The 15,788-nt window shown below is 36.9% G+C and overlaps 1 protein-coding gene across 2 annotated transcripts in view; it reads left to right on the top strand.

The window, feature by feature from the left end:
* Window positions 1–3,906: 3,906 nt before the first annotated feature.
* The window catches only part of SEPSECS (Sep (O-phosphoserine) tRNA:Sec (selenocysteine) tRNA synthase), a 37,476-nt gene continuing 25,594 nt past the window's right edge, over window positions 3,907–15,788 (top strand). The window contains exons 1-6 of one of the 2 annotated variants that reach the window (XM_026514532.4): window positions 3,907–4,133; window positions 4,985–5,139; window positions 7,729–7,847; window positions 8,175–8,333; window positions 11,171–11,324; window positions 14,239–14,341. In XM_026514532.4, coding sequence (XP_026370317.2) covers window positions 4,020–4,133; window positions 4,985–5,139; window positions 7,729–7,847; window positions 8,175–8,333; window positions 11,171–11,324; window positions 14,239–14,341 — 804 coding nt within the window. In that variant the 5' untranslated portion in view covers window positions 3,907–4,019. The other variant, XM_026514533.4, reaches the window with a different exon arrangement.

The raw sequence follows: 15,788 nt of genomic DNA, 5'->3' as shown, positions 1-15,788 counted from the left end.
TTTTTTTTTTTGACCTTAGCTTCATTTTGGAAAAAGAGATCCTGTAGATCCCTTTCTGGGTCAATCCAATCAGCTTTTGCTATTCAAGATTTAGCATCTGCGCACTTGACCAACGTGTGTAGAAGCTGATATAGGTTAGGTAACCCTGAATCATATGCACCCGGAAGAACTGTAAATTCTCTAGGAATAGTTGCTGGTCTTGTTGGGGGTCTTGTAGGGAGGTCCTTAACTATAGCTCTTAATTCATTTTGGGTCCAAAATTTAAATCCTACAGTTGCCTGCATACCTGGCTCGTAAGAGAGATAGATCTTTAGAGGCTACTGACATTATATGGTGTTAGGAGGTTGTTGGGAAAACACAGAGGGTCTGTTCAAGAGGAAGAGACAGATGTAGTTGACACAAGTGAGGAAAGACAGAAATGAGAAAGATAAAAAGGAAGAGGGATATTGGATACAGGGAGGCAAGTGGAGGACAAGGAGAGGGAGGATTTACTAGGAAATGAGTTTAGTTTCTTGTTGCTTGGGTTTGTTAGATTCCTTGCCAAAGAATCTTTTAATGAAATAATTTTTGAACCAGAATTTCTTTTAGAGGCTTCTGTATACCAATTAAAAACTGCTGCCCATTGACCTAAGAAATCCTAATTCCCCTTCTTTTCTATTAAATACAACATTTATTCAAGTCAAATGTTCCGCAGAGTGGCCACTTGAAGGCATATGTCCTCACAGCTGAAGTTTTGCCATTTAGAGAGACAGCCACCGGAACTGGGAATGTAATGACAACAGATATAAGAAGCAGCAGTTTTTCCTGGAGGACGAGAGGATTTGGGTTTAGACAACCCCAGGAGAGCCGGTAAGGGTTGGTTGAAAGTGATGTTTATGTTTTTTTGTGTGTCAGGCCCCCCCACCTGAGGTTTGGCCCCCTCCAAACACTGACCCCCTGGCAGGTAGAAAATTAGAGTGAGCCCTCTCTCTAAATTAAAGGCAAATTCTCAGGACAAAAAAAAATCAGGGTGGAAGGAATGCCTTACCCAGTTTTATTGGTGACCCACGGTGAAGTTTGTCCAAATGGATGCCCATCTGGTGAGAACTGCAAACTCATTGGTCTGTGAGGCTGGCTTGAACAACAGGCTTATAGGGCGGATGGCTCTGCTCTACCCTTTGATTCTCCTTCTTATGACAAATAATACTTTCAAACAACACAATACAAAATAAAAGTACAAAGGAGAGCCAAAAAAAGGAATAAAAGGAATAGCCTGATTCCACCAAGGATAGCGTAAATAGAATAAATAACCAAGGAACTCAACGCAAAGATAGCAGAGTTCAGACCCAGCACTGATGATGTTGGCATGGACTTGACAAGCTACACGCAGCAAGGCACAGGGATCTTCTGTGGGACCCACATCTGGTCAAAGGCTGGGTGATGTCCATGGTGATGGACAGTGCAGACCATGTCTCAGTGGAGTCTCCAGGAAAACTGTGGCAAGAAACAAGGACCACCCAAATAATAAACAGAGCCTATTCATTCAGAGCTGGCTAGAGCAAGGGAATTAGTCACCATCACTTGCATTTGGCAGACTTAAGGGCAGTGGAAAAGCTTTAAGGTGAAAAAATGGGAAGGGTTCAGGTATGCTCTGATTGGAGGTTGTTGGCAAGGGGAAGATGGAGGTAGGCTAACTAGAAAAGAGTACCTTAGATCATTGGTTTAGGGAGAGCGTATTTGGCTTTCTCTGCTTGGTCCTGAGTTGGAAGCGAGTGAAAAAAATGGAAGCTGGGAGGCATTGACTGAGTCCTAACTGTTCTGGCAAGACTGCTGCAGGGGTTTTGGTTTGGGATTCTTATCCTATCAGACAGAGTCTAGTCCTTGTCCAGTCTATCAAGGTGAAGATGGCAGTGAGCAATTACATCTCATTTAATCATCATGACGGTCTCCTCCCTGTCTCTGTTTTACAAGTGAGGAAAGCAAAGCCCAGAGAATATGAGTCATGTATCCAAAGTCAGACAACTAGTGACACAATAAAAATTCAGACCCATGAATGCTGAATCTATTTTTAACTATATTACGTCTTGTAAAGGCAATGAAATTATTTTGATGTTGCCCTATTAAAAATATTAGTTGCTCAGTAAGTACTCATTGGGTGAGAGAATGAAGGAAAATAATTTCAGAACACTTCTTTTGTGATTGTCTCCAGAGCCTGTTTTTTTTTTTAAATAACTTCTATGAAGGCAGAGCCTGATGATGGATTTAATTTCTAGAAACACATTTTTCCAAATTAAGACCAGTAAATAAGGTGAGAGAAACCACTGGCTCAGAAACCTAGTTTGTCCACTCAGTAATGAGATGGATCTTGTGATTTTTGCACATTTGCCTGTGATCAACAACTCAGCTTTGGAGGTTTTCCCAAAGGAGAAGTTGCAAGAATAGTTGCATTTTGGGAGTAAGAACTCAACTCTTCAAAAGTTTAAAGGCTGATGCTTACTTAAGAAAAGCTAAATTCTCATTATTTTTGTGGTTTATCTTTCTGGGTAATTTTATCAAGTTCTCAAATGGTCTATCATTCAATAAGTAGTTGTCGAATATCTATTATGTGTTTAGTTCTGTGCTTTGAACACAGATATCAAATATTGCTGTTGTCAAACAGGGACTCACAGTCTAGTTGAGGAAAACAGGAAATTAACAACTGGGATACAGTTTGACAAGTGCCAGGCTGACAAATGGTGGGTATCGATACCGTGGGAACATGTAGTAGGAACAACGGTGAATTGGTAGTTGCTAAACAACTAATTCCTGGGGAGTGGCAGGGAGGTCAGAGCCTGATTTGCAGCATTTGTTGATTTCCATGGTATATATACTCCCACCATGGCCAATTTCAAACTCCCAACATGATGCCACTAAAAAGGGAGTTGGAAAGACGTGTGCAGCAGTACACAATTATGCCGTATTTCCACTTCCAGATACAAGAGATGTAAATAATCCCCAAAGTGCAGATAACAGTAAAATGTAGAAAAAATAAGTAGGAAGTGATACGTTTGTGTATTTACCACGTTTGCTTTTCATATAACTTTATTGTAAACTTACATAATCCATTGTTAAAAAGCAGCTGTATTTAAAAACCAGCTCACAAAATTACTGAACATTTAATAATCAGCTCTTGCAAAGCAAGTATGAACCAGTTCGAGTGGACTCTAGCGCACCAGTGAACAGGAGCAATGTCAGGAATTACGGTAGGCTCACCTAAGGAGAAGAGTGCAAGGAAACTGAAGGCAGGGATCCTTTTTATTTCTGTATCTCCCATACCTAGCACTAGGTTGTTGAATGGTCAAAGCTATTCATTAACTCAATATGAAAATTTTTTTTAGCCCCTACTATATTCTGGGCACCGTTCTAGGCGCTTTGGGGGTATAGCAGCGAAACCCAAGTCCGTACCTTTAGGAAGTTTACATCCATAGATGTGTGCGTGTGGGGTGAACAAAAAAAATGTAATGTCAGGTGGTGGGTGATAAGTGTTGGGGCTAAAAATTCCGTAGTGCATAGGATGAAAGGAGTGAGGCACTGCTATTTCATAGCGGGCTGTCAGGCAATAGCACATGTTGAGACCTACGGAAGTAAGGATGAAAGGTTCTGGAATATGAGAAACACGGTGTAAGTTAAGACTGAAGCACAGACTGCCAAATCTCACCATTCAACGGGACTGGAACACAGAGTAAGCTACGAAATTTTTCTGCAGAGAAGCCCACAAAGTTCCCCTTTACTATGCTCAGCCCCTCCGCACAAGTGCAAAATTCTTCCTCCAAGTCCGTCTCAGGAACACTCTCCGAAACACGCTGAACGCACTGACACCCCTGCGCATGCTCAAGTCCATGGTTTCTCGTGCACAAACTAGGGTGGTTTGCGCATGTGCAAAAGCGAGACAAGCTTTTTGTCCCAAGGCCTTGCCGTACCGTCCGGGCGGCGTGTTGCATCCTGGTTCAGTGTGTACGGCGTGTGTCGAGTGTTTCCTCGCCACTGTCGCTACCACCAAAATGAACCGCGAGAGCTTCGCGGCGGGCGAGCGGCTGGTGTCGGCGGCTTACGTGCGGCAGGGCTGTGAGGCCCGCCGCTCGCATGAGCACCTCATACGGCTGCTTCTGGAGAAGGTACCGAGCTGTCGGGTCCTCCCCAGCTGCCGCGCCCCCCAAAGCCTCTGGCTCCGCCCAGCACCCCTTTAGTCCTGCGTCCTGCCCACCCGCTCCTGTTTGTCAGTTGGGACCTGTCCCGGGAGTCTGTCTCAGCTTGGCGTGCATTGTGCTGACTTGCTGCGCTCAGCTCCTTCTCAGCCTCACCGTAAACCAGCAAAACCCAGAGAGTGTTGTGAGGGAGCTTCCGGGAGTCGGGATTTTGAGTCCTGTTTTTTCTCTAACTTCGGGATGTGGAAGTGAGGGGGAAGTCCAGTTGCTTCACTGTTTTGTTTGCGAAAAGGGCAAAGTTCACATCTTCCATCTTTCACCACTCCCCAGGACTCGGGGAACGCTTTGTGTTTGTAAACCAGGATATAGTAACTCGAACCAAAACTGCTGCAGAATTTCCCAGGTCTCGTTCCTGCCAGTATTCCGAATTTTTATTTCACTCAAGTTCGACAAGCCCTAGTCTTAGTCCGTTTTGAAGAATCCTCATTGAAGATGCGGTTTATTGGTTTTCAGTTACCTAACTTACTGCAACTTTAAACCTGAGTAAATGTCATCGTATTCCTTTATTATCCCTTTTGGGAATCTGTAGATAATTGTAATGCAATGTAACAAATGTTTTGCTTCTTCGAGGTTTCTTCGTTGTGCTGAATTTATGTCTGAAGTTCAGAAAGCAAGAAGCATAGCAAAATACACATTGCAAAGTTTAAAAAATTCATTGAAGTACGGCTCTAGGGGATGTTTTTTTGAAATACAAGCTCTTTTTATTCTTTCTTTCTTTCTTTCTTTCTTTCTTTCTTTCTTTTTTTTTTTTTTTTCCCCAGGGCAAGTGTCCAGAGGATGGTTGGGATGAAAGTACACTTGAACTTTTTTTACATGAACTTGCAATCATGGATAGCAACAATTTCCTGGGCAATTGTGGTGTGGGAGAAAGGGAAGGGAGAGTGGCATCTGCCTTAGTTGCTCGGCGTCATTACAGGTATATTTTTGAAGTAGAAAACCTTTCTCTCTCTCTCTCTTTTTTTTTTTTTTTTTGGTTAAAAACAACGGTGTTAATACCAATCATGTTAAATTATAAAACATCTCTTGGTGACCTACTTCTTCCCTATTCAAATGGGCATATAAACCAGATGCAACAGGGAGATGGAAACAGTTTGAGTAGTTGCTTTTCAAGACAGTCCGGTGAAGGTTCTAGTTATCCTGTCATGTTCTGGATGTGTAACAATACTGTCTATACATTTAACGTAATACACCTATTTGGTTGTAAGAATTTAAAATATGTTAAGGTTGTTTACAGTTTGCCATATTTCTTTTCTGATATTGCAAATTTGTTTAGAGAATGATATGTAGGTAGAACTTTAAAATGTTCATCAGTATCTAAACCGAATCCTCTTTTATAAATAGCTTGCTTTGTTGCAGTAGATGCAGGAAAGGCATGCTAAACTTGATTTAAGATTATTAAGTCACTTTTTTCTTTTGCAGTATTTCAGAAAGCTTTTCATCAATTCTGCTAATCATTTAATTGGTAGTGTTCCCAAATATGATAATTTCTCTGTTCTTCCACTTTTCTGAGAAATATAGGTAAACTTTTAAAAACTCCTGTCTTGAAATTTTCAGTGAAGAAATATTCCTGGGGATAGTAGAATTTTATTTCAATCAAAATCATTGCAGTCAGAATTAATGGTAATGAATCTGTAATTTGGATGAAAAATTCATGGTTAAAATGGGGTAATAACACAGTTTATAATATTTGTAAAACAATGCTTTGTACATTAGGTTTCAGTGGTGATGAAGTATGACCCCAGTGTTCTGTGATAATCCCAGTGTGACGGATTTCTGATTTAACTATAAAGTACAGACTTGTGATTTTGAAAAATATTCAGAGGTATCTTTCATGAGTATAATGTCATCTAATTTAAAATGAATGGTTTGCACACTGATTTTTAAGGAATATATACAGTTGACCCTTGAACAATATGGGTTTGAATTGTGCAGACCCATTTACATGTGGATTTTTTTCAGTGGAAGCAGGACAGTATTGTAAATGTATTTGCTCTTCCTTAAAAAGAGCATTTCCTTTAACTTGCTTTATTGTAAGAAAACAGTACGTAATACATATACAAAATATGTGTTAATTGACTATTTATGTTATTGGTAAGGCTTCCCAGCAACAATAGGCTATTAGTAGTTAAGTTTTGGGGGAATCAAAGTTATACATAGATTTTTGCCTGTGCAGGCCTCCCCTAACCCCCCCATACAAGGGTCAGCTGTAGTATTTTTTAAATTAAGGCTGTATTTGAACAAGACAGTGAGGATGATGTTCTACCTGAGAGTGAAGGTTAGGAGAAAGCCAACTAGGCATTTCTTTTCTTTTCTTTTCTTTTTTTGGCTGTAAAATTCTCTAATTCTTTTTATTATTATTATTATATTATGTTAGTCACCATACAGTACATCCCCAGTTTTTGATGCAATGTTCCATGATTCATTACTTGCGTATAACACCCAGTGCACCATGCAATACGTGCCCTCCTTACTACCCATCACCAGCCTATCCCATTCTCCCACCCCCCTCCCCTCTGAAGCCCTCAGTTTGTTTCCCAGAGTTCATAGTCTCTCATGGTTCATTCCCCCTTCTGTTTACCCCCCCTTTCTTTATCCCTTTCTTCTCCTACCGATCTTCCTACATCTTATGTTCCATAAATGAGTGAAACCGTATGATAATTGTCCTTCTCTGCTTGACTTATTTCGCTTAGCATTATCTCCTCCAGTATATTTGAAATAGCAGCTCATCCCACTGGAACTTAGTCCACTGCTCTGGTTAAGGAAATGGAAAGAAAGAAGAGAATCTAATGTTGCATATATTCTGGTTTTCCATTGCTGCTAACAAACCACTTCAAAACTTAGTGGCTTAAAACAGTAATTTATTATTATCTCTCACTTCTCTGGGTTAACTGGGCTCAGTAGGATGATTATTGCTTCCAGTCTCTCATGCAGTTATAGTCAGATATTGGCTGAGAGTTTAGCCATTTGGTTCAACTGGGCAGTTTATCCAGACTGACTCACTTAGACGGCTGGGAGCTCAGATGGTCTGTGCAGGTGGCTTGGGCCTCTCCCAGCATGGCATCCGGATTATAGGAGGGAGCTCCCACAAGAACAAGCCCTTCAAGAGGCCAGGTGAGGCTTTAAGGCTTCTTTGACCTAGATCAGAAATTCCAGAACATCATTTCCACTAGATTCTTCCTGGCCAAGCAAGACACTAAGGCCAGTGCAGATTCAAATGGAGAAGAATTTGATTCCATCTCTTGGTGTTGGCAATAGTGTGTGGGCATAGTAGAGAAAAGGAATTGATGGTGGCCATCTTTGGAAACTAGCTACCACAATGGTAATTGATGAATTTGTTTCAGTTTAACTAGGGTATTTTTACATTATTAATAGTTTATGAAATATATCTGCAATAGTCAAGTGTTCCCTCTGGTGTTTTTTTGATTATTGTATCTGTATATTTATACAGTGGATTACTTAGAACACCGAATATTTTTGTCCAGTTGTTGGCCCATTTTTTGCTTAGGTTCATTCATGGAATTGGACGATCGGGTGATATTTCTGCTGTGCAACCAAAAGCTGCAGGTTCTAGCCTTTTGAACAAAATTACCAATTCTTTGGTCCTGGACATCATAAAGTTGGCTGGTATGTACTATATTAATCATAATACTTTTGGCTGACCAGCAGCCACACACACCTTTACTTAATATCTTTTATTAATGCCTCTTTCCAAACAGGTTCTAAATGGCTTTTGAAAAGACATATATATATTTAAAAACCCGCTAGAAAAAGATAGAAAATCAGAGCCATAGGCCTGGAGGATGAATTTGGCAGTGAGTTTCCTGAGGTCAAGTACAGAGGAAGCACCGTCTATAACTGTTACTATTTGATTGAAGAATTATATCATTTCTTCAAGAAGGATGCTGGTTTTTCAGTGGAATAACTAATTTCTCCTTTACTTCTTAATTTTAGGTGTCCCTACAGTGACCAACTGCTTTGTAGTTCCCATGGCAACTGGTATGAGTCTAACCTTGTGTTTCTTAACATTACGACACAAAAGACCAAAGGCAAAGTATATTATATGGCCGAGAATAGACCAGAAGTCCTGCTTTAAATCCATGATCACTGCAGGTAAAAGAAGAGAAGTGACATATATAATGTAGAAAATTTACCCTTTTTATATAGAGATAGGTGAATGAAAAAGAAACTAAATGTGTTCCTGTTCCCCCTTTTTATTGTAATCAAATATACATAACAAGATTTACTATTTTAATCATTTTTATTTTATGTATTTAGTTTTTTAAAGATTTTATTTATTTGAGAGAGAGAGTGCAAGCACGAGCAGGGGTGGGGATGGGGGGAAGAGGCAGAGGGAGAAGGAGAAGCAGATTCCCTGCTTAGCAGGGAGCCCAGCGCCAGCTGGATCTCAGGACCCTGAGATCATGACCTGAGCCAAAGGCAGACATTTAACCAACTGAGCCACCCAGGCGCCCCAGTTTTAATCATTTTTAAATGTATGGTTCCATGACATTAAATACATTCACAATGTTGTGCAGTCATTATGTAACACCATCTCCAGAACTTTTTCATCCTCTTAAACTGGATCTCTACCCATTACACAATAATTCCTCCCTCCCCACTACCCCCAGTTCCTAGCAATCACCATTCTACTTTCTATCTCTCTGAATTTGACTACTCTGGGTCATTCATATAAATGGAATATAGAGTATTTGTTCTTTTGAGACTGGCTTATTTCATATAGCACAGTATCTTTAAAGTTCATCCATGTTAAAGCATGTATCAGAATTTCTTTCCTTTTTTAAGAGTAATACTCCACTGTATATATTTATATCTTACATTTTGTTCATTCATTCATTCATTCATTCATTCATTCATTTGTTGATGGACACCTGGGTTGTTTTCACCTTTTGGTTCTTGTGAATAATGCTGATGTGAATATGGGTGCACAAATACCTGTTTGAGTCCCTGCTTTGAATTCTTTGGGGTATATACTCCGAAGTGGAATGGCTGTATGTCCCTATTCTTTGAAATAGGGATATAATTACCTGTCTCACAAGATGGTTTTGAGTATTAAGCAGGATGACATATGATATGCCCAACAGTGATCCCTGGAGCATAAAGGGTGCTAAGGGGCTTCAGGAATGGTGGTTGTATATACATAAGTGGAATACACATAAATTATTACCATAAATCAAAGTGTAAAGAGCCAGGCATCATTACATATAGGTGAGACAAAAACTTTACGTTGGTATTTTAGTAGTTAGCTTGCTTAAGTCAAGGTAAATTTGAGAATTTAAGGTTAATTTTGAATAGCTTCAGTCTTTTGTATGAAGTGAACTGTATTGGCCTGTAATTAAACTGCATAAATAATCCTAAAGAAATTCATGTAAAGGGATTTATAATTAGGACATATAGCAAAAACTGATAGACTATTAAAGATATACTGATTTATTTCAAGTGGTATAAAGTTGTCAAGTCTGTTTATTACATGGTATTAACCAAAGAACTAATAACCATACTTTTCCAGATTGCCATATTGAAAAATTGGAACCTTTTCCAAAAGATATTAGGATTTGTACTAAATTTATATTTTATTCTTTCTTAGGATAGCCTATATTCTTAGGAAGCAAGGTAGTTGTATTCTCAAAAAAACCTTGCATTTTAAATGTTTGAAAGCAAAAATAGGGTTGGGTCTAAAGAATTTGAAAAATAATAGAAAATTGGCTGTCATTAAGAAGCACTACTTATTTAAGTTTTGTTTGCTTTAAAAGCTGTGAAGGTATAGATATAAAACCTGGACATCTCTGAACCAACATAATTGAATTGATGATTTTATAGTTGCCAGGTTTTTATAGTTCTATAGATAGAATGCAGGCAACTTGATATGGATTATAAAACATAGAAAAAAACTACCTGCTCGTAACTGTGCTTTAATTTGCTGTGTGACCTTGGGGAAACCACTTAATTTTCCTGAACTTTGGCTCCCTTATCTTTGAAATGCGTTAGCTGAGCTAAATGGTTTCTAAATCTCTTATAGCCCCTAAATGCATGAGTCCAGCCTACTATAGATTCGGTATTTGGGAAGACTGAAGATGTGACTACATAATAACTTTATGTGTAAAATTTCCGAAGTTTATTTTCTACCCAAGTTGTAAGACTTAAGTGCTTAGATTTTACTTTTACCCTAAGTACTTACTAGCATTAGAAATATTTAGTTATCTAAGTACTTTGTGCATTGTTTAGTGTATGTATTGCACACACAACTCTTGAAGTTTATGGATACCTAAGTATTCACCATACAAGATTACATAGTTATTATTTGGGCAGACCTTTGATCGTGTGCTAGTTAAGTGTACTAATTCAGTTGAAAATTGAGAAATAGTTTTTATATTTAAATTGTAGAAGGCCCTTGTAAACTATGGGATAGGTCAGTGATCGGTAGGCTACTAAAATTCATTACTTTTTCTTTAGGAGTAAAATATTAAGTTGATGATTGTGATTTGTTATAGTACTTGAATTATATTATTATTCTTGTCCATCTCTGAAATAAAGTGAACTTAAAAATGAAATGTTGCCGGAAAATGAGTAGATATACTTTTCTGTGGTCTGAAATTGAATTGTACCAAATGATCCTTTTTGTCATCGATGACTGTGTTATTACTTTTTTAGGTATCTATTTAACATTTGTTTTCCTTCCCAGAATTAGCCTTCCTAGTCATATCTAAGTGTTAAGTAGATTTGTGGTCCTAATTGTGGTCTACTAGTCCTTCACATTATTTTGGCCTGCTTTTGACTCCTACCAATATTGAGCCAGGTCTCTATTACTTGGGAAGGGTTCACTGACCAGATGTGGAGTTCTTGTGTGGAATAGCACTGCTTCCTAGAGTTCCAGGATCTTCCCTTATTTTAGTTTATCTAACATTTTGATTTTCGATTGGCTTGGTTAGGTTTTGAGCCTGTGGTGATAGAGAACGTTTTAGAAGGTGACGAGCTGCGCACAGACCTGAAAGCAGTGGAGGCTAAAGTCCGGGAACTTGGGCCCGATTCCATTCTGTGTGTTCATTCCACCACATCCTGTTTTGCTCCAAGGGTGCCTGATAGGTAAATCATTTGCAACTATTGTCCTTTAGGTGTTCATCGGGTCTTTTAAACGAAATGCAGATATACTGATTCTTAAAGATGCTTAAGTAACATTGAGCAGTAAATAGGTGAATAGACTAGTGGAGAAACAGCACGGTGGTTTGGGAAAATAAAAAATTTGATATAGAAGAAAGAAAAACAACTTATACTAAGTGGAGATCCCTTTATCACCTGCATGGACACAGAGCATCTCTGTTTTCTTGCTTTTTTTCTGTTTCTGATCTCTTTGCATCTTTTCTTCATTATTTGGTAGAAGTTTCTAAGCATAATGTTGGATTTACTTGTTTCCATTGCTATCTCCTTTTCTTTGATCTTACAGTTAGTTTTCCTATGTAAGAATTATCAGTATTAACAGATTTTCTGAGTAGAAAATTCCAGGATTATTTATTGCCTTTAAAATTTTTTAATTGGAAGATGAACTCACATGTACACTGAATGTACACAGTGGTTGTCTTTGGATTTTGAGAAAAATGCATGTATTTAAGAAAATAAAAGCAAAAAGAAAAAAAAGCAAATGTTTACTTTTCTAAAGGATGTCACATTTTATTCTGAAATTGTAATAAGCTTGGCTATAGTAATGCAGATTTCTAGTTTTGACAGCAGCTCTTTGTTTCAGTTTAACATTTTGAACAGAAGTGCTAATAATTTGTAAAAACTATATTGACTTTGGACTATTTTTTAAGACCAAGTTATACTTTAGTTTTAATTCATGGAATCACATAATTTGGCAGTAATGAATGTATGCTGCTTTTTATTATTTTATAGACATGTTTTAAGAGACAATTTTAAGACCATGCTCTTGAAAATTTACCTTGTTTCATTTGTGACTCTGAAGTCTATTTTAAGATTATATTGCATATGCTTTCCTTGTTTATTCGTTACTTACCAGTTTTTAAATTTGTATTGAAATACTAAATAAACATCTCTGTTCTTTCTTCATTGATGATTTTGCTATCTAGAAAAATTTTAATGTGATAGAAATAAGTCACATTTCCAAAAATAGCACATGGGTATTTGTGTTAGATTGTTTATGTTTGAGGATAGTTTTGTTTTATTTTGATTTTTTTTAGATGTTTACAGTATACTTGGTATAGGGTTAAGTATTTTACATGTATTATCTCCTTTGGAAAAAAAAATCACAAAAGTTTTTTATCAGCAAAATTCTTATATGCCACTTTTTAGTTGTGTTATATAATGAATGTTTCTGATAAAAGTGAACTTTGGGAAAATAGTGATGCACAGTTATTAGTAATATGTTTGAATTTCTGATTTTATTGAATTTAAAATATATTTAGATTTCTTTTCATTAAGCTTATTCTTTGTATCCTTAACTTGAATAGGTGTGTTTGTGTGTGTGTGTGTGTGTGTGTGTGTATGTTGTCTTTATTAGTTAATTAATTGGATAGAGTATTGTGGGGCAAAATCAGTCAAAAGAAATGTAAAAAAAAAATGGGGATATCATTTCTATCTGACAAACATATTAAATTGGCTGCTAAGTTACAATACAGTTTGATCCAAATGGAAAGTATTTTTTGTCTCTCTTTGCCTTTCATTAAATACCTTTATACACCCTCTAAATATTAGCAGATTTGATTAATTCTGAATATTTAAAACAACTCATAAGTGATTTTTTTCCCTTTTTAAAATAGTACTTTATGTTATTATAGCATCGTACTTTCAAGGAGCTTTGTTATTAAGGGATGCTTTTATTAGAACCCAAACATGTAAAAGTGACTTCTATGAAGAAAATACTTGTTTGTATCCCAGAAGGTCTATTTTTTAAAAACAACATCTGATTAATTTGAGTAATAGAAAGGTTCCTCTGTCAATTTGTGAGGTTTATGAAAATGAATGATAAAATGACTTTTTAATTCATAATACTTTAAGGCAGTGGATTGAAAACTTCTGACAGATGAATAGAATAATGTCATTCGTATCTGTACTTCAAAAACATATTAATGCACATCTAAAAAAGAAAATTATTTTGCAGAAATAAATAAAACTATATAATATATATTTGAAATACATCCTTATGGGAAAGAACTTTTATTGCTTTGCTTCCAAATTCTTTATATTGTAGAAGGAACTTTTTAAAAAAATTTAACTTTATTAAATCATAGGTGTTAGTCTTAGCTTCATAGCATGTGAAGACATTTCTATTAGAGATGGCCTCAGTCACAAGTAGTATTTGGTTTTGCAAAGGAACATCATTTATTACACTCTAATTGAAATTTATTACCTTACTTTGCATAGAGTTAGACTCTCAAATTATTTTAATATAAGGAGTGTCAAATGAAAAAGTAAGAGTGAATTTAAAACCAGCATCTATTTAAAAAATTCTTTAGTTTGCAAGTTGTTGGAAAATGTTATTTTGGTACTGAAACATTTTAATGTTCTGTATTTTTTAATACATTAAAGTCTACTTGAAAATGTATTTTTTACTTTATGAGATGTTAAATGTGAGATTTCTTAAGATTTCAAGACATGCTAATTATTTTGCAGCTATTAGCTTTAGTATGATAACCAACCAAAAGCATTTAAAAATGAGCATACCACCTTGTTAAGGGGTCATTATAATCTGCTTCTTGCTTTTTATATAGGAAATTTAAAAGTGATTTAAAAGCTACCATCTATAGATTTTTATAAATACCCATTTTTCTCATTTATTGGTAACATTAATTTAAAAGCTTTTTTAGGTTTATCCTAAAGTGCCTGCTGCTGAATTTTATGCTAAAATACTGCTGTAGAAATTTCAGTTTTCCCTTTTTTTCCTAGTGTACATTAAGAATAACTATTGAATTAAAAAAGTTTTCACACTGTAATTTATAAAAGCACAGTAGGAATATGTCTTTCTGTTGAATATTTATGTTTGTAGATTGGAAGAACTGGCTGTGATTTGTGCTAATTATGGCATTCCACATATAGTCAACAATGCTTATGGAGTGCAGGCTTCAAAGTGTATGCATCTCATCCAGCAGGTAAGAGAGTTTAAAAAGATATGTCAAGAAAAAATGATTTTAACATATTACAAGATTATTCTTTTGTTTTTCTTAACTACTTACTAATATAGTAAAATCGACTATCTAGCATCTTCAGCTTTGTGGAGCATGAGAAATTGGCATCTAATATCCATACAGTAAAAGTCACTCTTCTTTGCTGGTAATTGGACTAATAACTTTGGTCAGGACCAACACAGAAATACTTAGTAGCTTATTTTTTTTTAACTTTCTGAGATTGTTTCATTACCAGTATTCTCACTTTTCTAATATACTGGGTTATTGTATTTTTAAAACTATATTGATGATTTATTCCATATTTAAGGAATCACTTTGCCTTATTATCCTAGGCTGGAAGTGGCTTCAATTATAAACATTTTAGAGTATAACTATAGAGTTGGCAGGTTTTTAAAAAAATGTTATGATTTTGTTCTTATAATCATCAACCAGATCCTGGTCATCTGTGTTAGATCCTTTTTTTTTCTTCTAATTTTTATTTATTTATTTTGAGGGAGAGAGAGAGAGAGAGCAGGAGTGCAGGAAGGGGCGGAGGAAGAGGGATACGGAGAAACAGACTCTCCACTGAGCAAGGAGCCTGATGTGGGGCTCCATCCCGGGATCCTGGGGTCATGACCTGAGCTGAAAGGCAGATGCTTAACCAACTGAGCCACCCAGGCGCCCCAAAGTTTCTTTCTTTCTTTCTTTCTTTTTTTTTTTTTTGAAGATTTATTTATTTCAGAGAAAAGAGAGAGTGTGTGTGTGTAGGGGATGGGGCAGAGGAAGAGGGAGAGAGAATCTCCAGCAGACTCCATGCTGAGCGCGGAGCCTGACACAGGGCTCGATCCCACAACCCTGAGCCGAAACCAAGAATCAGACACTTAACTGACTATGCCACCGAGGCACCCCTGTTTTAGATTCTTATTTTGAAAATATACCTGGGCATCCCATCCTGCTCAGAATAAGAGTCCTAGCCCTAGCACAAGGCTTTGTATTCAGGCCTCTGCAGCTTCTCCAGTTTCATTTACTGCTACACTCTCTCTGACATTTTTTCTGTTCCTCCATTGTGCCACGTGTGTGCACACTGCCCTGCTTTTGCTCTTGTTCCTTACTCTTGCTGGAACCCTCTTCCCGGGAGCTGCATGTCTTCTTACGTCTCTCAGACACCCTATCTCAAATTACAGGTTCCTTTTTCTTGCCTGCATTTTCTGTCTCCTTTTTCCTATTTTATATTGTACTCATTTGTTTTAAGGTACACATTTTTCCACATTATAACATCTCTAAAATTGGGGTGTCTTAGAATCAGTGGTGTCTTACAATGTTAATTGACAATGTTTTTTCTTACCTAGTGGTGTGGAAAATTTGGGTGCTTCTTAAAATTGATGGCCTGTTGTTCTTTTTCTCCATAGCACATTCACCATTTGATACAATG

Source organism: Ursus arctos, unplaced genomic scaffold (genome assembly GCF_023065955.2).
Source record: "Ursus arctos isolate Adak ecotype North America unplaced genomic scaffold, UrsArc2.0 scaffold_9, whole genome shotgun sequence".
In the NCBI taxonomy this organism is placed as follows: domain Eukaryota; kingdom Metazoa; phylum Chordata; class Mammalia; order Carnivora; family Ursidae; genus Ursus; species Ursus arctos.
Note: the sequence above shows the minus strand (reverse complement) of the source record. Positions and strands in the feature narration are given on the sequence as shown.